Source organism: Pituophis catenifer, unplaced genomic scaffold, assembly GCF_029215685.1.
Source record: "Pituophis catenifer annectens isolate HBS135680 unplaced genomic scaffold, rPitCat1.0.hap2 SCAF_2, whole genome shotgun sequence".
NCBI lineage: Eukaryota > Metazoa > Chordata > Lepidosauria > Squamata > Colubridae > Pituophis > Pituophis catenifer.
In genome coordinates, this window is record NW_027256882.1 from 253,057,587 (window position 1) to 253,081,398 (window position 23,812).

Below are 23,812 nucleotides of genomic sequence, written 5' to 3' on the forward strand. Positions count from 1 at the left end.
GGTTACACATGCAGCTGTTTAATTTAGGCATATTGAAATTCATCCATATAGCACTGAATTAAGACTTGACATTGCAGGCATACTATCTTTATAAATTGAAATATCTTGATTCTTTTTTGCTATTTATCCCCTATTCTTCCTTTGTTACTCTGCTATTGTTTGCACACCCTGAAATAAAGGATAGCGAATGCATGATAATAAGATAAATCGAGTATACAAAATTTCTTTTTCCAATCTTTAACTGTCTAGACTTTCAGTAATGATGTTTCAATTGTAATGCATTGTAATGCATTTAATCTCCATCTAAAACAGGGGTGTCAAACTCATGGCCCACAGGCCAGGGTTGACACGCTGGCCACCCCCACCCGATTTAGCAAAGGGGGGAAAGTCACAATATGTCATGTGATGACGCGAGTTTGACACCCCTGATCTAAAAGATGTGGGTTTCTTTCTAAAAACCAAATTCACCAGGTTGTGATCAGAAAAAAATCTTTGGTAAAATCCTCACTTTAGAGGCCTGAGTAACAGCTTTTTGGAAATCCATATCATATCGATTCTTGAGAATGATTGGTGTCTTCCTAGAATGATCCTTTTTATGTCTCCATATATCTATTAGTATTGAAATGTTCAACAAATCAAAAAGTATTTAGTAATTTTCCTGAGGTGTTTTTAATTTTTAATTTTGTTCCCTGATGTTGGAACGAAAGTATGCATACATAACCATTCCTAACTGGAGAAACAGCACTGTTCCAGTTGCCCATCAAACAACAATTCTCATATGAAAGGTTTATCAATTGTTCCATAAGTTGTTTATAAAGTCCCAAAACAAAGGTTTCACATTCTTGTAAATGAATTTCTCCCCTTACAAATCTACTGTTGATGAGTTATTATTAATTGTGATTTTAATTAGGGCTTAATGTGTAGAACAACTCAGTTGGGATTTTTTTGGTGTTGCCGAAACTAATTCATCTCCCAAGTTTTAATAGATCAAGCATTTAACATCTTTGTTTGTAATACATGCTTCTTGTAAGCAAATTATATATTGTTTTAATTTCTCCATGCAGTGAAATATATTCTCTAATTTTATGAGTGGAATTTTCCTCGTTTATATTCCAGGTTAAATTCAAGTTCAATAAAAATAGGCATTTATGTTCCATGGTTACATAAATCTGTGCTTTTAGCACCAGAGTCCAAATTATCTTTTTCATTATCTTGGACATCCTGTGGTTTTGCGGTTGTTGTGGGTTTTTTTGGTCATATTGCTTATCAAGGTTCTCCGTAGTTTCCTTTTGAATCTCTTGCAATATAAATTCCTCCAAAAATTCTCTGGTCCTTTGAACAGTATTAATCAAAATCTTTCTTGTTGAAAAGTAAAAGTTATATTTCATTGAGAAAAAATAGAAGATTTTTTCCCAAATCCATCTAGTCCATTTTTTTCAAACTTTCTTTCAAATGACGAAAACTTAGTATCCTGTTTAAAGTCATGTGAATGAGACAACTTAGCTTCTAGTTCCTCAAACATTTAATTAAGATAGATGTAACTGGCATTTCTCTGTCTCCTTCAGCAGCTACTTAGTGGATCGTGTTCTGATATCTCAGAAACTTTAAATGCTGCCATTCTAAAGTGATCAAGCTAAAAAAATAAAAATAAAATAATGCCAGGAAAAAAGTGAATTGCAACTTTAATGTTATAATTATCAGCAGTTGCCAGCAGATGTCATCCAGAGTATCTAAAACTAAATCAGTCCACAATGCACAGACTGAGCTAATTATAATACTCCTAATCAAGGCCAATCCAGTCAGGTAGAGTAGGACAAGAGGTACTATGGGAAGGTACAAGGTCCACATAAAAATATTTATATTTCATATTTCTCCCATCTCTCTCAGATTAATTATAAATTAAATGATAAATGAAATTTAAATGAAATTTAAAACTAGAGATTCACCAACAAAATAAACTTTTCTTTTTATAATTAAAAGGAAGCCTGATTTTTTTCTCATTATTAATTTTCTGATACCATTTTGGTTGCCTTGCTTTTTGAGAAACTTTAACAAAGGTTAATTTAATATATCTCTAAGATTTAATAGTCCAAACCCCCCCCCAAAAAATAAATATTTATCTGCTGAATAAGTATTATCAACTGCCAAAGATTACAAAACCCAAAAATGATTTAGAAACATGTGTCAGTGGGTTCAAATGTCCACAAACAAGTTGCACCTCAACCTTGAACAACATGGTATTCCTTATCCCGCAACTATTCCACTCATAGCCTGTTTACTAGAACCTCTGTTTTTGCAATTCACGCTCAAGGAGAAGCTGTCCAGTTCTAATTCCCTCCTTGGTCCAGAGTATGTAAAGAACCGATCACAGTTTGCAGGAAGCACTGAAAGCTGAAGGACTGACTCCATGCTGAGACAAGCTGAAGTTGTTTAAGCTGCCATGCCCACGGTGCCAGAAGTCCAGGCTCACTTAATTCATAAGGCAGAGTCAATGTTGAGTTGCCCACTTGTTAAAAATCTAAACCGCTTGTTGTATATACATGTTGGATTGAAAGACTTGCTACTGGCTAACATAGGCAGCATTGCAGAAGAAGCACAAATAATTTGGCTGCGCAGAAGGATAAATGTTACTTTTTCAAAGTATTTAGTTTTACATCTGTTAATCAATTTCACGGAATATCGGCAGATATTTTTGAAAGAGATTTTAGTAATTCTCCCAAGTTAGTAGTCTTCCAGAAATGTGATCTTGCAGTAGATACACAATTAACAGAGCTTCTTTCTATTATTCTGTTAATTTTGGTTTTCTATTGAAAAACATACTAAAATTATAGTGATGGATTTTATGGGGTTTTTTTTAGAAATCTGTCTATTTCTGATAACATGGTTTTAATAATTTGTCAATTAAATATTTAATTGTGGTCCATAATATCCATAAAAATTAATTTATTAAACTTCAAGATATTAAGTGTGATATTTTCAGATATTTCATCTTGCAGTTAATTTTAAGTGTTTTGTGTTTTTATCTCTAATCTGTAGGTAGCCAATCTGAATCCAAAAGACAACTCTTACACTTTGAAAGAATATGTTTATAAGGAAGTTCAGAAAGATTGGCCTGGATATAATGAAATAGATAGACAGTCGCTGGAATTAATACTTTCTCGGTAAGTTCAAGGCCTTTCACTTCCTGTGTAGATATCCAGAAAAATTAAATAACTTTACAATCTTGATTTAGTTTAGGGCATTTTGATTTTCTTTGTAATATTGAACGTGAATAATCTTTACAGAAAACTACATTCATCTCAGAATGCCACCAGCACCAGCAACCTGGGATCTCCTTTGAGGACTGTCAAAGAGGCTGCATCTTCTTCCCCTTCTCAGGTATTTTCCTTGTCACTTTAATTCTATATCATGTAATAAGATAATATGTGACAAAAGTTGAGGGGTGGAGGAAACATCAGTAAGAGAAGATCTATATGTGAGTGATGGAGACTTTCTCTGAACTTTGGATTTTTTTCTGTACAGTCCTATTGTATACACAGGTTACATTGAAAGACTTGCTGCTGGCTAACATAGGCAGCACTGCAGAAGAAGCACAAATAATTTGGCTGCACAGAAGGATATATGTTATGTTTTCAAAGTATTCACTTTTACATCTGTTAAATTAGTTTCATGGAATATCGACAGATAACAATAGCATTTCTCTTTTTGATATAATGATGAAAAATATTGGTTTTATAGCAATATATGATGAAGGAAACCTACCAAAGCTCATCCAAATCAGCACAACAGAAATGATACTAAGTTCCTTTAAATGTTAATTTTAAAAAGTAAAATGAAATTGCCAATAGCTATATCTTGGGAGAACTAAATAAAATGTGCAAGTATATTTCTCCTGCTGCGGCTATACCAATTAACCAATTAAATAAGATTTCAAGTGTCAAAACAAATGTTATTTGCAAGATTTGGTAATCCCACAAGAATTTAAACACATAGATAAGCATCCGCACCACAATGTTTCTGAAGTATTCTTGCAGATGAGTTTGGGCTATCAATTTATATTCTGATCTTGAGGATTTAAATCCTTCCAAGGTGACATTAATATATTTTTTAAAAAAGAAAAGTAGTTGGGATCCTTTCCAAATGCTGATAATTATGAGAATACAATAGGGAGAAATGAACCTACTTAAGAAATATACAATATTTCAGTTGTATATTTCAGTTCAGTTATGGGGTTGTTTATTCCTTGTTTCTTCTCTATGTTGTATACTTTTATTTTTGACTGTTTCTATAAAAAATGAAGTGCCTCATAAAAGTATCTCTAAGCAAGACACATGGAAAATTTCTGAAGTATAGATTCAGAGACTTGGGAATTTAGATAATTAAAAAAATATATGATGCTTTTATGCTGTGTACTATTTTTTTATGCTGAGTACTATTTCAGTTGGAATAGAAATTATATAATTACAGTTACAAATGAGATTAATTAGAGTAGCAAAGTCCCCAATTTTAATTAATTTCCAAATAGATTTTTGTTTGATTTTTGGAATATTTTATTTGATATAATATTTATTAAATTTATACATTGCCCATCTCACCAAAGGCAACATATAAAACTTTTTTATTTAAAACTGATTTATTTAGAGATGTAATCCAAAGTTCTTTTCATCCTTTATATGGAGCACTAGGACATATCCTATTTCCTTCAGTGTCAGGAACATGTTTTGCAACTTAGCTATTGCCACATCAGTGTTGCATCAAATGATAGCTGGCTCTCACGGCATTCCATTTTTTGTGTCAATATGAGAGCCACAAAATGAAGTGTGTGTACATGTATGCATCTGATTTGTCCTCAAATATTACAATTTTTATTTCTTAAGTTTTATTATACTATGATGACCTTTGTACAAAAAAAAATTTTTTTTTTAATTTGATTTATATGCCGCCCTTCTCTGGAGACTCAGGGCGGCTTACAATGCGTTAAGCAATAGCCTTCATACTTTTGTATATTTTATACAAAGTCGGCTTATTGCCCCCACAAACTGGGTCCTCATTTAACCTACCTTAGAAAGGATGGAAGGCTGAGTCAACCTTGAATTTTAATTTGAAAAGCATAATTTTACTTTTCTTTCTATTTGAAACCTTTCTTACAACAAACAAGGTATACTCAATACTTCACATGAGTTTATGAGAGCATATGGAAGTATGCTGAAAATTTAAATGTAATGTTCCTAAAATTTCAGGAAGTTTCTATATCAGCTGTTTATGAAGGAGCATACTGGCATAAATCAGAAAGGCACATAAGAATGGAGGGATTTGTCTCTTTTGGTCTGCTGATTTCACTGCCTATTGTGCCTCCCTTGAAAAATAGGACTGAATTCTGAAGTATAAAGCTGATAGAAGCTTCTGCATTATCCTGAAATAATCCCTGTGCCTACTGATCTAAGGCCAACCAGTTTACTTAAGTTGCCATGTGCTTGCCATTAGTTGTTTTTCTAGGTTAGCAATCCCACACCAAAGTATCTTGAAGTAGCATCAAGGAGCTTCTGAATTAATAAATAGCACACAGTCTGAGTGTGTATCCTTATCTTCTTGGGCACAGAGTCAATCTTTGTTTTTAAAATAAGATCTGCTCCACAGTCAAGTGTGATGACTTTATACATGGCATGAAGAAGGACTGAGCCTAATCAGAGGCTGGAAAATCAGCTCTTTGACTCTTAAAAATGTTTTAAAAGGGATGAGATTAAGTAAAAACTAAGCATGTTAAGCTTTGTGGGCTGAACCCATTAGTGTTAAAAGTAATAGAAGATTTTATATATAGTGTTTTACCTCAGAAACTTGATAGTAAAGCCTGGTCCCTAACTCTGTATTACATGGTCTGTTAATTATTCTGGTTCTTTATCCACTGGAAAATTACCATGGCATTATAAATGTAAACCTTTTGTTCCCCTTAAGCCTGAAATAGTGGTCACATTTTAGTGCAGAAAACATATTTCTAATATGTTTATTGCTGACCTGCCAGGCATTGTGTATAATAATGGAATAACCAAACTGAGGACTTGTACTTACCTATGACCCTCACTATCAATTAAATATAATCCCATTCTAGCAATATCCCATTCTAGCAATCAGCAATAAATGACCACTCTTTAATTAATATTCTTTCTACTTATGCTTGATTTTTATCATTCTTTTTATTCCGCATCAGGGTAAAACAACCTAGTAATTACAGTCTCTACAATTTAAATTGAATTTTTAATATAGAGAAAACTAACCATTGTACCTACCATATTTTATTGCAGAAACGGCTTTTGGATTCTGACTTTATTGATCCGTTAATGAATAAAAAACCAAGGATATCTCATCTTACCAATAGAGTTCAACCAACATTAAGTAATCATTTGCCTACTTCTGGTGAAAAAAGTGCTGAAACTTCTCAACCACCACCACCTCCTGCAGTTGCTGCAGCACCAACTGCTCCACCATTTGTTTCAACTTGTCTCCCTGTTTCAAATCCTCCTCAGACTGCAAGTTCTAACTCCAATTCCCCAAGCACTCCCGAAGGTCGGGGTACCCAAGACCTGCCTGTTGACACCTTAAGCCAGAATGGCAATATTTATGAGGACCAGCATCAAAAATACAGTTCCAGGACTCCACTGGAAATCCCAACACCGTCTGAAAGTCTGTCAGTGTGCCCAAAGTCTACAGATGAAAAACATTCATCGCTATACAAAAAGTCCAAAAAGAAATCAAAGAAGCATAAGGAGAAGGACCAAATAAAAGACCATAATACTGGGAATGAAGACAAGAAAATGAGAGACTGTGAAAGCCAAGAAATTACCAAACTGAAGAATTCCAGTCAGAAAATGAGTGAAGGTATTGTTTTTGCATCTCACTTTGAACTGCAAGGGAGCTAGGCCAGATTATTACATTAGCATTGCTATGTGAGATCTCTTTGCAAATATCTATATTGAAGAAAGATTAGGGATAGGTTGTTGATACCTCTGGTCCAGTAGTGGAATTCAATTTTTTTACTACCGGTTCTGTGGGCGTAGCTTGGTGGGCATGGCAGGGGAAGGATACTGCAAAATCTCTATTCCCACCCCCCTCCAGGGGAAGGATACTGCAAAATCTCCATTCCCACCCCACTCTGGGGCCAGCCAGAGGTGGTATTTGCCTGTTCTCCGAACTACTCAAAATTTCCGCTACCGGTTCCCCAGAACTTGCTGAATAGCACCCTGCTCTGATCCCGCTTGGTTCCAGAATGCAACCATTTCTTTTGTCGAAGTGGTGGTGGTAACAGAACACATGAACACATCATTCATGTTGCAGAAATGTCATAGGAATCTAACATGTACTTAACTGATTCCTGAATTTGAGAGGCTAATCAGAACAAATTCCTGTGCAAATCTACAGGAATGGAAATGTCATATTTGAGCAAAGATTACCTTTTTTGTCAGTTAATTGTATCTTATAAAATGCTGTCTAAAATAATTTAATCTTAATTATTTTAAGTGGTTGCATTAGATTATTTAACTAGTGAAATAACCACTCTAAATAATGGTGGGAATGATTTACAACCATCTCTTGAATTTAAACTTTCCATTCCATAAACAAATCATGTTCATTTGCGTTATAATGGGAAAGAGTAGGAATAATTTTTAATATAATTTTAATTGAAGACATTTTTAACAAGATAAAAACAATGCAAGTATTAGGGGAAACAAAGAAAATAAGAAAGAACGGTAAATGGAAGAAAAAAAATAGAAAAAGATGGAAAAAATAGAAAATACTATAAAGAATCAGCTTCCAAACCTTTTGACAATGATTATAACTGTATTTATATTTTATCCTCTCTCTCTAAGGTTGCATCATAATTTCTTCTCATAATCTACCCTTTCTAATTTTTAAACCCATAAATCAAAATTTTATTTTTTATTTTTTTATTTTTCAGCAAAAGGTACATAAGGGATTCCAGTCACAGATAAATGTAGTTGTTGATCTTTCTCTAATGAGTTAATTTTGCCATCTCTGCTAGCTCTGTCATCTTCACCAACCATTCTTCCATTGTAGATATTTCAGAGTATTTCAATGGTTTTTTTGCTCATATAATAGTCTCAATGTCAACATCCAGCTCGAGAATCCACCTCCACTCCAAAGATTAATTAAGCAGCAATCATACATAAAAGTAATTTTTCATAGCTCCTTTTCTAATTAACCATCTATTAATTCCTGCAAGAAAATTTATGGTTTAAGTTGAATGTTAACTTTGTAACAATATATGTATTTGAATCCAGAAATTTCTGATTTTTTTACAAGTCCACCAAACATCATAAAATGACCCCTCATGTTGTCCACAGTTTCAATATAAATTTGAAGTACCTTTATGCATTCTAGACATTTTTCTGAATGATAGATAATTTTATAAATGGTCATACATGTATATGACCATTTTATAAATGGTCATATACATCATTTTATAAAAATTGTCTTTTAAATTATAATGAAAATTTCATTCCTTTTAACCACATACAGTATATTCCCATTTTTCCATCACTATCCAAAGTTCTTAGTCCATTTTATCATGCAGTCTTTCACTTGTTCTTCTGTTTCAAATTTCAATAAAAATGTATACATTTTAGCAAGTTCATACTGTTCATTTGTACATAATTCAGTTTCAAATTCTGTCTTCTCACTTTTAAACATCTTATTATTTACCTTAACTCTTAACTACGCACACAAAAATCAATAAAAACTAAATCCCTGTGCAGTCAGTTGCTATCTTAATTTCATTTTATATTCTCCGTGTTCCTGTTCTAATAATTATTGATAGGCTAACCATTTTTGTTTACTTACTGTTTCTTTATAAAATGTTTCTTATGTTGAGGCCCATAAAAGTATTTTCAGGGACAGCCTGGATTTAGGTCCATATTTTCAATATGGCACTGCTAATATAATTATTCTTAAAATTTGCATTAACCTTAACTTTATTGTACCATATAAATTCCTGTTATCCAAACCTCAAATCATGCATTTCTAATTCTAAATTCCTTTTATTTCTCAGCAAAAGAGAGGAGCAATATTAACCAGTAAAAACTATCCCCTATCCAGTAGTTTAGAAGTTTTGTTTAGTTTTGGTGCTTATCTAAAAATAAACATTCACCAGAACTATGCTTCTGCCCAAGAGAATGTGGGAGAAGTTTTGGAATCGGAACACAAAATAAGCTCCTTGTCTTTTACAACTCCTAATCTGAGAAGAGGCCTTGAGACAGGCTTGGTTTGGGTTTTTGAGATATTTCTGTGTAACTTCGCAAAATCCAAATTGTAAAACTGGTTTCTCTGATATAAACTGGAAACCTGATGCATCTTAAAGGCAAAAGTTTGTCTTCACTAAATTGTATTGCTATGGCATGGCTATGAAAACATTTAAAGCATAGTTTAAAATTGCTTTTAATAATTTCTAATAAACCTTTGGTCAGATAAATGTGTAGTGATACACATGATGATAATAGGGGTGACTATAGGTGATATTCTAGAAATGCACATGCATGCATTTCATGGTGGAAAAAGATCAGTCTGGAGAGACACAAGTGTAAGATTCAGCCATGAGTCATTACGGGGTGACTTTGGTCAGTCATTTTCTTCCAGCCTAATTTACATCACAGAATTGTTGTTCTGGGGTGAAATTGGGAGGAAGAATACGATATATGCCCTTCCGACCTCATAAAGGAAAAGTGGGATATAAATTTAACTAATAAAATTAATAAACAGCTGATAAATTAATACCTGGAACCAGTCCTGCATTCCATTTGGTTGATTTCTTAGCAAATGGGTCCCTAATCCCTGGGCTGTGGCCCACTACCAGGCCTTGAGCTGTTCGGAACCAAGCCAAGGAAATGGCAGGCGAGTGCATGGACACGCCTCCCCCACTTGTGCAAGGAGTGGGCGCGCATTCCCACCACTCCTGTAAATGGAGCTGTGAGTGCGCTTGCCTGCCATTTGCACAGAACCATCCCCTCTTCACTCCCTGCCTGGCTGCAAACCTGAAAGATTAAAAAAAACATTAAAAACCTTAGAATACATTCACACCATTCGTGGCCGGATCTCGCCAGATCGCAAAGCGGGATCGATGGCCCCAGGCCTGCCGGAAAAGCCAGGTCTTCACAGCTTTTCGGAAGGCCAGTAGGGTGGGGATGGTCCAGACCTCAGGAGGTAACTGGTTCCAGAGAGCTGGGGCAGCCACAGAGAAGGCCCTCCCCCGCGGGCCCGCCAGCTGGCATTGTTTAGCTGATGGGACCCGGAGGAGACCAACTCTGTGGGATCTTACCGGTCGCTGGGAGCTATGCTTGTTTTGTGGTAAATTGCATGACAATCTAGCATGTTCGTAATTTTATGTTGCTGGATAAGGGAAAAGAATCCATGAAAAGCAAAACACTAAGCATTCCACTCTTTTTTATTGCAGTTCTGCTGGATGTTTGTGTAAAATTCCAACATATGTCAAATTTTTGAATAGTTGGGGAGATGCTGTAACTTATGAGAAGCTTGTCTAGTAGATTAGGATATTGTATGCAGCCTGACATTATTTCTGCATTTGTTTTTTTGCCTCTGGCTATTTAAAATTTTCCCATATAACTTGCAGTATAAATAGTTTAGCAGGGAAAGGTGCTCTTAATTCTTATTTAAAGCTAAGCTGTAAAAATTAATAACATAGTAATCAAGTTTGACTTGGAACATTATCAAAGTCTGAAACTTCTATTTTTTATAGGTGTTAAAAAGACATGTACTGCCACTACAGATCCTTTGTCAACAAGTGAACTACCAGACTACTTTGTGTAAGTGACTAATCTTGAAGAAAGGGGTGGGACAGTAAAAAAAATATGTTCATGCAGCATTACCTAGATTGATGAACATTTAAAATGAGTTACCAGGGTTTTTATATCAGGGCTGCATTAAAATATTGCACAATTATGCAATTTATATTATATAGAAAAACGTCTTCGTATACATGCCACCTATCTCAAATACTATTCCAAATTGAAGTGGCTGCTTTTGTTACCACTGGATTTCCAAAATAACTATTCACTAAGGCGTTTGGACAGCTTGCTAAGCAAAAACAGTTGGTTTCTGATGCTATTACCTTGACGCTAGTACAGAATTCTATCATTTTTCCTTCCAGACTGTGTCCAGATATTTGTAGTAAATTGCTTTTTCTTATACAGAAGGAGCTTTCAAAAAGGAAAATGTAATAAAAATTTTGCAAAAAAAAATTTTTGGAATGTCATTTTGTACTCTTCCCCAGTAATTTATGTTTTTAAGTAGCTTGAGTTGGCATAACTTTGCTAGTAATTTTAATGTGCTCTTGTCCAGCTTAGCAATGGCAATGCTACTCTACAGGACCCTTATCCCTAGAATGATAGTGCTTGTACAGTATATGTCTAGCATATTAGCTACAACTAGCACTGAACCCTGAGCTTTTTTTTTTTTTTTTCTCCCATTTGGAAACATTTATCCTGCATTTATATAACATTTTAAAGCTTGCATAATTCTAATAAAGGTAACATTAATGGCAGCGATGGAAAAGATATATAGAACTAAAAATAACTGGAAAGTTGCTTTTATCCGATACTGACAGACTGTTTCATGTCGCTTTTATATTTCTTACTATCTAGTGTTTCATCCTTGCAACATTATGCAAGGGAAATATATTTTCCGAAAATAGGTCTAGAACAATGTTTTTGTTTGTTGGCATTTCTAAGTGTGTGTGTGTGTGTGTGTGTGTGTGTGTGTGTGTGTGTGTGTGTGAGAGAGAGAGAGAGAGAGAGAGAGAGAGAGAGAGAGAGAGAGAGAGAGAGAGAGAGAGACTGACCCAATAAAAAAAACTGCAGGCATTTAAAGACAGCAGAGCAGCAAAGACTGAAAAGTATTGGCAATAAAGTGTTTGTCATAATGAGAGCTCCAAATAAATAAAGTCTTGAGTGTTCTGATGCAGTTGGATAATTATTTCCTTTGTTTTAAATAAGTTAGGCTTTTTATTAACTTTATTGATCTAGTGTATTCATGAGAATTGTTTTTCAGAAGTTAAGTGATTCAGTTATATTAATTCTAGAAAGTATAAAATTTGGACATATATTCACAGAGGGATTAAACAATTAACTCTCTCTAAATATTCTTGGAATTGTATTTGTATCATCTCAACTGTTAGCTTTATTAGATGGCTTTGTATGAAGCCATGGAAAGAATGAGATATATCTAAAGTGTAGAAAATAAAATTTAGTTAATAATGATCATGCAATGAGTGTTATGGATTAAGGATTGTAAGTGTATTAAATAAGGTTTTGAAGAATTACTGCAATATTTAGGACCAGGCAATATTATAAAAACATTGTTTTTTTTATTTGCAACAGCAAATACATAGCAATTGTCTCATATGAGCAACGTCAAAGTTACAAGGATGATTTTAATGCAGAATATGACGAGTACAGAACTTTGCATGCAAGGATGGAGAGTGTAACTAGGAGATTTATGAAACTAGATGCACAGCATAAACTACTCTCTCCAGGAACTAAGGAATATCAGGTAAAGGTTGCTTTTTCAACTGTTAAAGCTCTCTTCATGGAAGTCTATCTTGTGGCTAAGATAGTAATACTGGATTATACAAATGTGCAAGTAGTCAGGTTATTTTTGCTTCTTTTAAAAGAATCCATAAAGTGGATGAATGAACAAAAGAATGAATGAATGATTCCTACAGTGAAACCTTTATAAAAATATTTATTGAAGAATGTTGCATTATTACTGATTCCTACTATGTAGATGTATTTATTGTTTGTTTGTTTGTTTGTTTGTTCGTTTATTATTTATTATGATGTTGTAATCTTGCTTTTTTTCCTTTAAGGCTGCTGCAAAAGTGTTATAATTAAATTGGATTGTTTATTTATTTCTGACAATACTTTTAGTAGTCAAAACACTGAATTACAGTGCTGAGTGCAGATGATGAAACAGAGAACAGAAGTAATTTAGTGCTTAGGAATAGGTGCAAATCAGTTTTGATTTCCATTCTCTTTAAACTGGAACAGTTTTTATTATGGTTTAATTTAATTATTTATTAACAAAAACTGGATAGCAGAGAAATACAATTAAGAAGAAACTGCCCTATCTATGTCTGCTTAGCATGATGGTCAGAAAGATACTTGCTTTATCAAACTTTCTGATATAAAAAAAGTTCTTTGTTAGAGAAAGGCAGTATCAGTAGCACATCTCTCACTGCTAGTAAGATTTTTCCTTGCTGTTGCATCATGATAGAAAAAGGAACCAATAAGAGATCTTTCATTTGGATTTTCAGACTCTAGATGTAAAACACTCTAACTCTGAGGAAAGAAGTGACAATTTTTGGTAGAAAGAAGGGAAATGTTTTGCATACATCATCCTAGGTCTTCATACTGCACGTGTTTTATATACTGCTTGCTTGCTTAGTTCAAAGAAACTGTTAATAATTAAAAGTTATGTAATTGTATTGATTCAATTCCAAAAAATGCTTTGCTGCACATGGGGGTGTGAATACAGCAGTTGAACCTTATAGCCATTGAATTATTCTTGCTTCTAGATCCTTCATGAGGAAGTCTTACAAGAATATCGGAAGATTAAACAGGTTGGTGTAATCGCTATTAAAAATGATACACCATATTTTTAAGTTAGCATTGTTATAGTCTAATTTGTATACCTGTATAAGTTTAATTTTGTTTGATCTTATTTAAATCTACTTTGAAACATATAAAAAAAACACTGGGTAATATTTAGCTGGTAATATATTTAAAATAGGCAGCTAGAAAAGCTGATCCAGATTGAGAAGCAAGTTCAGTGTAACATGAGCTATTTTATCCTTTCAGTAAAGGTTGTGGCTTCATGTTATATTGTTTCTTAATGTGGGTAAAAATGTTGTGTTGTTCATATTTGTGGGAACTACAAAGGCACAGAGATAAAACCATACAGCAGCTTCGAGGTGCGTCATTTCAGCTCTGGTTCTGTAAATTGTTGCTGAGTTTCAGTAGAGATAATTTGGCTAGAGGGTATAAAAACAAAGAGGAGGTTGAACTAGTGAAACTTTCACATTGCTAGTATACTTTAGGGTTTGTATCTTCTCTGGAAAAAGAGTTGTAGAGCGCTGAATGAATTAATTTTCCATTCTATTTCTTGTATCACTGTTTGAGGCCATCACTTTCCACTATATACATATTTACACTCATTAGGGGTCCATGTTGATTGCAAACTGTCCTTGCCTAATTCCCCAATTTACTTCATTATATGCACATTTATTTTCAGAATGCTTCTTCCAAGCTGAGTATTTTCAGAAGGTCTCTTGCCAAATATATTTTTAGTAATATAATTTTAGATTTTGTATTAATCTAAAATAAAAAATAAATAAGGAGTTTGAAATGGAGCATTTTAGAAATGAGATTTTGATAATATACTTAGCCATATGACCATATGTCCCTTTCTGATAAACGATTTAAGCTTAAATGAACCCTTTAAATCTGTACCCTTGATATTGCCATCATTTTCTTATTGCACAGTATTGGTCAGGGCCAAAGAAGGATATAGTTGCCATAGAAACTTTGAAAGAACAAAATTGTGTGAAGCTAACGGGAATCAAACCACAACAGAAGAGCCTTGGTAGTACAGGGGTTTAAGGCACCCTGTTATTAAGCTGGTTATTAAGACCAGCTGCCTGCAATTACTGCAGGGTTCGAATCTCGCCAAGGCTCAAGGTTGACTCAGCCTTCCATCCTTTCTAAGGTAGGTAAATTGAGGACCCAGTTGTGGGGGCAATAAGCTGACTTTGTATAAATATACAAAAGGATGAAGGCTATTGCTGAGCACATTGTAAGCCGCCCTGAGTCTTCGGAGAAGGGCGGCATATAAATCAAATTAAAAAAAATAATAATAAAAAAAAACATTGGAGGCAAAGGGGCTGAGAATGAGACTAATGAAGTTGCATAAATCCGGTTGTCCTAAGTATCAAAAATTTCAGTTGAGGCATGTATGTGTATGTTGTGGAAACACATAAAATGAGAAAAATAGGAAAGCCTCCCCAATTTTATGTAAGTGACTATAAGAAGATTTTGACATAAGGAATATAAATTTAACAAAGTAACTCCTGTTAGGATATATGTCACCAATATGCCACCAATAGCCTCCCACCGACCAGTTCGTTCCCACAGAGAGGGTCTCCTCAGGGTGCCATCAGCCAAGTTATGTCGGCTGGCGACGCCCAGGGGGAGGGCCTTCTCTGTGGGAGCCCCAGCCCTGTGGAATGAACTGCCCCCGGAAATTCGTAAGATATCTGACCTCCGGGTGTTTCGCTGCGCATTGAAGACCCTGTTGTTCCGCCAGGCCGGACTATCAATACAATAGTTTTAAATTGGGGTATTTAAATTTATTGGGGTTTTAAATTTGAGCCATTTATTTAATTATTTTAAATTTTATATCATTGTTTTGTCTGTGTTTTTAAATAGGCTGTACACCGCCCTGAGTCCTTCGGGAGAAGGGCGGTATAGAAATAAAATTATTATTATTATTATTATTATTATATTTCCAAACAAAATTTTGCTTTCTGTGGGAAGACCACAGAAATAGCTACATCTAAATCACATGCAAAGTTAAAGAATGTAATTTAAGCATTTAATTTTGTTAAACCCTTTTTTCTCCAGTGATATTTAGAAACACTCAACATTTTTGTATCATGCTTTATGTTTTTCAAATTTTACATAACATAGCATATTTTTGAATACATTCATATTTATTGAACCTCCTCATTAATGCATATAACAATATGGAAGTAGTAATGTATGACTGTCTTCACTCGTACGTTAACCATTACTTCTGTACCAGTCAGCATTAACACAGTGAATCATTTTTTTCAGAAATCCAAGACAAAAATATTTCTGGAAAGATGCAATTCCATCTATAGATACATTAAATCAGATAAATCATGCATATGAAACCATTAAAACTTTCCTGGATGAAATTTGACTAAATATACACTACTTATCCCTTTCTTTAAAGTAAATTTCAGAAAATGCTATTTTTTACTATTTTGAAATTAATGAATGAATGAATTAAATTAATTTATCTTATTTCTGAATATCTTGTTTGATGTATGAAATATAATAATGATATTTTAGCTGTTTTGGGAGTGTTTATTAAAAATAAAGCTATGTAATTTGTAAAGCTATGTAATTTATTTAAAAGAATTATGTTCTATCAAAAACGTACTTTATTTTTATTTGCTGTTACAGTCTAGTCCCAACTACCATGAAGAAAAGTACAGATGCGAATATCTTCATAACAAGTTGGCTCATATCAAAAGACTTATAGGTGAATTTGACCAACAACAAGCAGGGTCATGGCACTAGAGCTCTGGACCAGAAGATGTGAATAAACTAAAGATTATTTATTTAAAATTCCATACAGCTTATTCTAAGATTTAAAAATAAGTGAACATTCTCTAAGGCAGGCGCATTAGCAGTCTGAATTTGCTGTTTTGTTGATGGTGAGGATGTTGCTTCGCTGCATAGTTGAAGCTGCTTTTTTCTGGTCCCCTTTTCCTTAATTCTTACTTGTTTATCCATGGAAATCATTTTACCATTGGGTAATGGGGATCCAGGCTCTATAGTTCTGAGATTGTACACATTTTTCAAATGAAAAATTGTAGTTTAAAAAAAAAAAGCTTTTCAATAACTACAGGTCTATTTTCTGAATTGTTTTCTTCTGAATGCAAAACTATTTGCCTTAAGTGGTACAGAGTTTTAAAATTTGCACAAAATAAAACAAAAATTATACATTGTTCGGGGAGGGTTAAAAGGTGGTATATAACTTTTATATCTCTCTCTCTCTCTATATATATATATATATACACACCTATCAACAAGAAACACTTATTCCTGTGATTTCAACCCCCACTACAGTGGTTGCCTTATGGTGTTTTCTTATGTACCTGAAATATACTTAATTAATTTTATCATAAGTACACTGCTTCCCTCTGTGTAAAAATGGGGAGCGTTCTGTGGCCTACTATATGTATGTGTGCGTGTGAGAGAGAGAGAAAGAGCGAGAGAGTGTTGCATGGATACACAATATGGGGGCAGGAATGGTACATAGGCCAAATGTTCAGGTTGATGTAACTAACAAGTGTTAGTACAGGACAAATTTGTCAGCTTTCTTACCAGAGATGAATTGATACTCTAAAAATAATTCTATAGTTTGGAGCAAAATTATAAAATTAAACATGTAGGTGGCCTATTTATATACTGCTATAGAAGTATTTTTTGAAGAGAAATATGCAATGAAGCTATTGCCTACATGAAATGTATATTTAAAGATTTTTTTCCTGAGGATCAGGAATATAACAAAGATGTATTTAACTACAAAATACTGTGATCATCAAACAGCACAAACTTTCATTTCATGGTGTTAATTGGTTTAATTTAATTAAACCATCATTTTATCATGTGGGAACATAAGTTATTTGGTCAAAACTTAGACTTATATTTGTCTTTTCTTTTTGTCTTAATATATTTCTTTCAAAGTGCTGCCAATTGAAAAGGGAAGCATTATGTTTACAAATCTAATTTTTTTTAATGTTTGCCAAAAATTTTGGTAGTATCTTTAATAAACTTGTCTTCAGCATCAACTCTATTGTCATGTATTGCTTACTAGAATATAACTTACAATAGAAACTGAGTTAGTGTATTATTGAATCTTACAAAAAAATTTAGATAATAGTGAGGCAGCACAATTGTAGCCATTATAGTCTCTCAAGTTTGAAAGGAAGGTAGCAGACTTCATAATATGTCAGCTGAGTGTGTACCAAATCCTGCAGCGTGTTTCTTGGGTATGCAGAAGAACTCAGGAAGTGGCACATCCACACAGCCATCCAAGCACCCGGCTCTGCCCAAGGAACGCCACTGCCGGTAGAGATTTAGACAGGTATGTCAGGCCATTTTCAGCACAGAATCGTTCTTCAGGTATCTCTCCACTTGTGCCATTTCTTGAGGCCTCCCTTCTGGGTAAGATGAGGATTGAAAGCTACATCTCTGGTATGTTTCACTGGCAAGAAAGTAACATGAGGGAAAACTTGTAGCCCATTGTTACAAAAAAGAATTGTATTTTTCTCCAGTGAACACATTGTTAAGAAATTGCAATTTTCACATTATTTATTCATAATAGAAAATACAAAATATTTTCTCTTCCTGTTCTGTCAGTACCAGTGCCCAGACAATGTTTGATTTGGGAATATGTTTGATCTAGGTATCCTTCCCTTGATGTACAATATGCCTGTTTTAATATTTTATTTTGGTAAGAAAAACTTTGATATTTAAACTTCCTAGAATTACCTGGGTGATCCAAATGCCCTACAAATTGATGCACTTGATAACTGCATGTGTGTATAGGATTATGAAAGAACAGGATACCTAAATTAGTAGGATAGCACTTTCTGATTATCAGATTGACAGTCTTCCTGTATCCATATCAGTATCAGTGTAGTAGTCATCATACCGAATGGTATAAAAACCTAGATTTGTAACAGCTGACTTGGGAATTTTGGCATGTCCATATAGGCTCTTTGCACTCCTCTCAAATTAGTTCTGCCTTATATTCTTACACCATTCTCACATTTGGATGATAGCAGATTTACTACTGGCTCAGCTTCACAATATTGGAAAAAGTGGTAATTCCTTTTACAAATATGCTGTCCTTAAAATTTATAGATAATCTGTTTTCTCATTGGTGGGTATATTTTTCTCATCCCAACTGCTGATTTTTCCTGTAGTATTGATCCCATTAAAGGAAAAACATAGCTTAACATTTTCACAATCGAGTTGGCTTCACTTGGGAACATGCAGACATGAAACTCATAATAAATAACTAGATTTCTTTTGAAGCTTGGCTCAAGGCTCATGATTTCATTAGGGAGTTGACAGCAACTCTTATGGTTGGTCACACAGTCATCCAGATGTTTATACTGGATTTGGCATTTTTATCCTCTTATTTAGTCCTTTCCAAAGACCTAAAATAGGCAAATATTGTTTGAAAATGTTAAAGGTATCATCACAAAATGTAAACTGTTACAAGTAAAGCTGCCTTTCTGCAATTAATTGATGGTAATTTTGTCACTTACTATTCTTGTGACCAAGCAAACGTACATCACCTGCATATTCCACTTTAAGAAACACTTGAGCTTAATGTATTTGAATAATTTTGATTATAGAGATCCCTGCAACTGTTCCTGTATGCCCTATAGCCCAGGTGATGGAAATAGGTAACGTTCACAAATGGCTGAACTTTCCCTTAGAATCTCTTAGATAAGTGTCACCATCTTATCACATTTTTTAAAATTAATTTGTTATGAATTTTTATAATTTTATCTATTGGTTATGTTTTTCGTTCTTTTTACTATGAATATATGGCTATATTTGCCATGAATCTATTAATTCAGCACTGAGCGAGTGAGTGAATTAATTAATAAATGCGTGGATACTGCTACACATATATATATAAAAACTTGGAAAGTAATACAAAGTCAGAAAGCTACAGCAAAAGGACTGCCCAAAGGACTACCCCCAATGTTATGACCCGGGACATACACACATCTCAAGCAGTTCATCGAAGTGATAGGGCCATGACACCCTCTGGAACAGTGCTATATACCCTAGTGTCCTAAAATGCCACTCTAGACACTTCCAGAGCAGTATTCAAAATACCTTGAGCCAATGGATCCAGAATTGAAAATGGCAATCATGCAGAAATTCATTATACATTTACTTGGAACATGCTATTTTATTTCATTTATGCTTTCATTTGCATAAATGACCAGATCTCAGTGCTATATAATAAGGCTGTACAATGTTTTGATTTAATTTAGCTGAGGTATTTTAAAAGACATGAAAGTACAATGAGAACATACTGTATATGCAGTCATTGAGGCTGCTACATTTGCTTCTAGGTATGCATTGCTTGCTATTGAAACCTCCCTGCCACAGCTGCATTGGTGAGAAAAAAAAGCACAGCGCTTTCATGACTTGCTGACACAAGCTGTGTTTGTTCACCTGCACTTTCAAAATATATCATCCAAATGAAATCTAAAGCATTGCACAGTCTTAGTATTAATACAGGATGGAGAATGTGATTGATCGCTTGTTCTTTACTCATCAGATAATGTTACCCTTGTCTCTTGCTATTTCCATCTCAGGTCCCCAAATCCTAAATGTTGCACATACAAATTGTGATGCTTCGTGTATACTATTACGTTAATCCTATGAAACTATTTCTGTCTGCTTCATAATGAAAATACCATACTGGGTACTTACCATATGGTAAGTTAACTTACCATATGGGTAACTTACCAAAGCTAAATAATTTAATTACTCATTTTAGTGATTTATGAGGAAGATTTTTAAAACTCCAGTTGAATTGGCACTTCTAATTTCATTTATACAATAAGCTTTGATGTATTGTGGAAATGGTGTATCTTATTACAAAAAAAAGCCCCCCCAAAAATCATAATAAGGTAACTTTCCTGTGCTGTCCCTTCCAGACAACTCAGCAGAACAGAAAACCACATGAAATCAGTGGAAAGGTACATCACATTGTTCACCTCATTTTATTCAAAAGCAAAGGTTTGTTCTATAGAGATTGGTTTTTTCTCTTTTGCCTTGGTGAGATCACAACTAGAATATTACATTCACATCTAAGCACTGTATTTTAGAAAAGATATTGACAAATTGGAGCATCTCCAGAGAAAAGAAACAAGATAATCAGAGGTTTAGAAGAAAAGTATGAATTTAGTCTGAAGAAAAGAAGACCACAGGGAGACATGATAATCTGTGTCCATAAATGCAAAGGATTTTCGTGTTACAGACAGGACAGACTTGCTCTGCATTGTTCCAGGAATTTAGACAAGAAAAAATGGTTTTAAATTATAAGGCAGGAGATTTTGAGGGACATCAGGAAGAGTTTCCAACCATAACAGCTATTTAACAGTGGAGCAGACTGTCTCACGAAGTGGTTGACTGTCTTGTGCTGAAAATACTTAAACTAAGACTGGATAGCCAATGACAGAGAAGCTGTAGTGTTGCATTCTTGCCCTGGGCAGGAAATTGATCTTCCATAATCTCCTAAAATGCTTTCCAAGCTTTACATTCTAGAATTCTCTGAGCACAAGATATAGTTGCTTCAGAGCAGGGCTGTCAAACTCCCGGCCCGCAGGCCGGATGCATCACATGCTGGCCAAGCCCACACTCGGTTTAGCGAAGGGGGGAAAAGTCCAGATATATCACATGACCCTGCCGTGACGACGTGAGTTTAACACCCCTGCTTTAGAGAATTGTAATCAAGAGCTATATTTATATCCCCACACAAAATATCCAAAATATTTTAGAAACAAATTCTAAAGTGTTCTATATTATTTACAAAGCATTATCAAAGCTTTAATAGAGTTCAATGAACTTGGCAATTTAAAGCAAGGTTAAGTAGATTTTAGGAACAAACAAACAAAAACTTAAGGTAAAAGTGCCATAGAAATTGCATCAGTATTTGAATGCCTGTTACCCACATACAGCTAATGATGACCAGAACTGACTGCAGAAACAGGGCTATCCAGGAATTATAGTCTTCTCCTGAGGAGACTATTTTATCTGAGCTGAGGACTATTCCCAATGTGCTTTTCCAAGCAATGTACTTTTTTATTTATTTATTTGTCAAGCAAGTATTAGATAACAAATATAAGTATAACATGAAATGGATATGAATAAAAGGGGGCATTAGGACAGGGACGGAAGGCACGCTGGTGCGCTTATGCATGCCCCTTACAGACCTTAGGAATGGGGTGAGGTCAATAGTAGACAGTCTATGGTTAAACCTTTGGGGGTTTGGGGAAGAAACCAGAGTCAGATAGTGCATTCCAGGCATTGACCAATCTGTTGCTGAAGTCATATTTTCTGCCAACGAGTTTAGAGCGGTTTACCTTAAGTTTGTATGTATTGTGTACTCGTGTATTGTTGTGGTTGAAGCTGAAGTAGTCATTGACAGGTAGGACATTGTAGCAGATAATTTTATATACTACACTTAGGTCAGACTGAAGGCGGCATAGTTCTAAATTGTCTAAGCCCAAAATTTCAAGTCTGGTGGCAATAAGGTATTCTGTTGCGAGCAGAGGAGTGGAGGACTCTTCTCGTGAAATATCTCTGGACTCTCTCAATTGTATTAATGTCTGATATGCAGTATGGGTTCCAGACAGAGCTGTATTTGAGAATTTATGTTGTTAAGTGAGTTTTGTGCCATTTTATGACTTTTCTTCCACATATGATCCTGGGAGACTGCAACCCTCATAAATATGTGTCGATTGCCAAGCATCTGAATTTTATTCACATGACCATGGGGATGCTGTAGGGTCATAGGTGTGAAAAATAGTCATGTCATTTTTTTCAGTGCCGTTGTTACTTCAAACAGTCCCTAAGTGAATTGTTGTAAGTCGAGGACTATCTGTAATACCAACAACAATTAGGATTCATCATGACCATGCATTTTTTTAGGCTGGATTTTGTTCTTTTTTTAGTGATGTAAGTAAGTTTAAATATTTTCCCCCTATCCAGCCCTCTTCAAAACTAGCATTGCCAGGAGAAAAATAAGAAAGCAGAGTTATTTTTTCTACTTTTACTGGTGATTTTTTTCTTTGAACAATTTCTACAAATTAGATTAAACCAGCACTAGACCTGGTCTATATTTTGAGGTGTGGTTGCCCTATTTCCCTTAATTAATCTTCTCAACCATAAGATTTTACAACAAAATCAGGGAAAGGAACACAAGAAATCCTACATATACAGCGATGTTATGCCAGGAGTCATAGATTGCTGTTTAGGCAATGGTGAAATATTGTGACTCTAAAAGTTATCTATTGCAAGGTGATATTAAAATGTTGCAGCAGTGATGCTGCCTGTAATGAATTGCACACATTTTTAGTCTTAGCGTTTTGAATACTCACAGTACAATGTGGAAAGTGAACATTAGAACATGTGTCTATATTTCATGGAAGTAAGGAAGCAACTGCCTTGTTCAGATTAAAAGTCAAATAAAGAGATTGGGCCAAATTACAGTATTTGGGAAAGCACAGGGCTTTTTTCTTCAGCAGATTAAAAAAAAGTCAATCAATTTAAACTGTGTGTTCAGATTGCTGACCCAATAATCTCTCTGCAGAGGACATGCACACACAAACCCGCAGATACACTTGCAGAATCCTCTGATTAAAAAGGCACTGGCAGAATTTTGCTACGAAGAATTCCAGGCCAAGTTGGAAGATACTTCACTTCAAAAAAAATTTTTTTGAAACATGTTTGAAACTCTAGGTGCATTTTATGTTGTTTGTAGCATTGACTGATTGTCTGATATGATTTTTAGACTGTCACACTCATCAGTTTCTTAGGAATAACATGGTACAAATAACATGCTAATAAATACCATTTTTAAAAATGCCACACTTCTTCAATATAAAACCAGAATGATACAGTATGTAAAGTTCGCTTCTTTTAGAAAAGTATGCAGATTTTTTTTCTCCTGTAATTGCTGGATTCGTACGTTGCCTGCTTCCAATTCAATCTTATTCACAGTAAATTTTGCATTGATTGTGTCCATCCACAATATTAGTGTTTTGTACAATAAAGTGGAATCATACAAGATTCCATACAACAGTATTTGTGGAGCATAAATTCCAGAGAGATTTTACCCACTGTAGCAATGGTGCTGTTTCACAATTTGCTCTTTGTTC

The 23,812-nt window shown here is 34.5% G+C and overlaps 1 protein-coding gene across 2 annotated transcripts in view; it reads left to right on the forward strand.

Annotated features, from left to right (window-relative positions):
* Nucleotides 1–17,683, forward strand: part of ELL2 (elongation factor for RNA polymerase II 2) — a 41,074-nt gene extending 23,391 nt beyond the window's left edge. The window contains exons 6-12 of one of the 2 annotated variants that reach the window (XM_070938773.1): nt 3,037–3,161; nt 3,285–3,378; nt 6,300–6,873; nt 10,763–10,829; nt 12,402–12,573; nt 13,598–13,642; nt 16,290–17,683. In XM_070938773.1, the coding sequence (XP_070794874.1) occupies nt 3,037–3,161; nt 3,285–3,378; nt 6,300–6,873; nt 10,763–10,829; nt 12,402–12,573; nt 13,598–13,642; nt 16,290–16,406 (1,194 nt within the window). In that variant the 3' untranslated portion in view covers nt 16,407–17,683. The remainder of the gene's footprint in view (nt 1–3,036; nt 3,162–3,284; nt 3,379–6,299; nt 6,874–10,762; nt 10,830–12,401; nt 12,574–13,597; nt 13,643–16,289) is intronic. The other variant, XM_070938774.1, reaches the window with a different exon arrangement.
* The last annotated feature ends 6,129 nt before the right edge of the window (nt 17,684–23,812 follow it).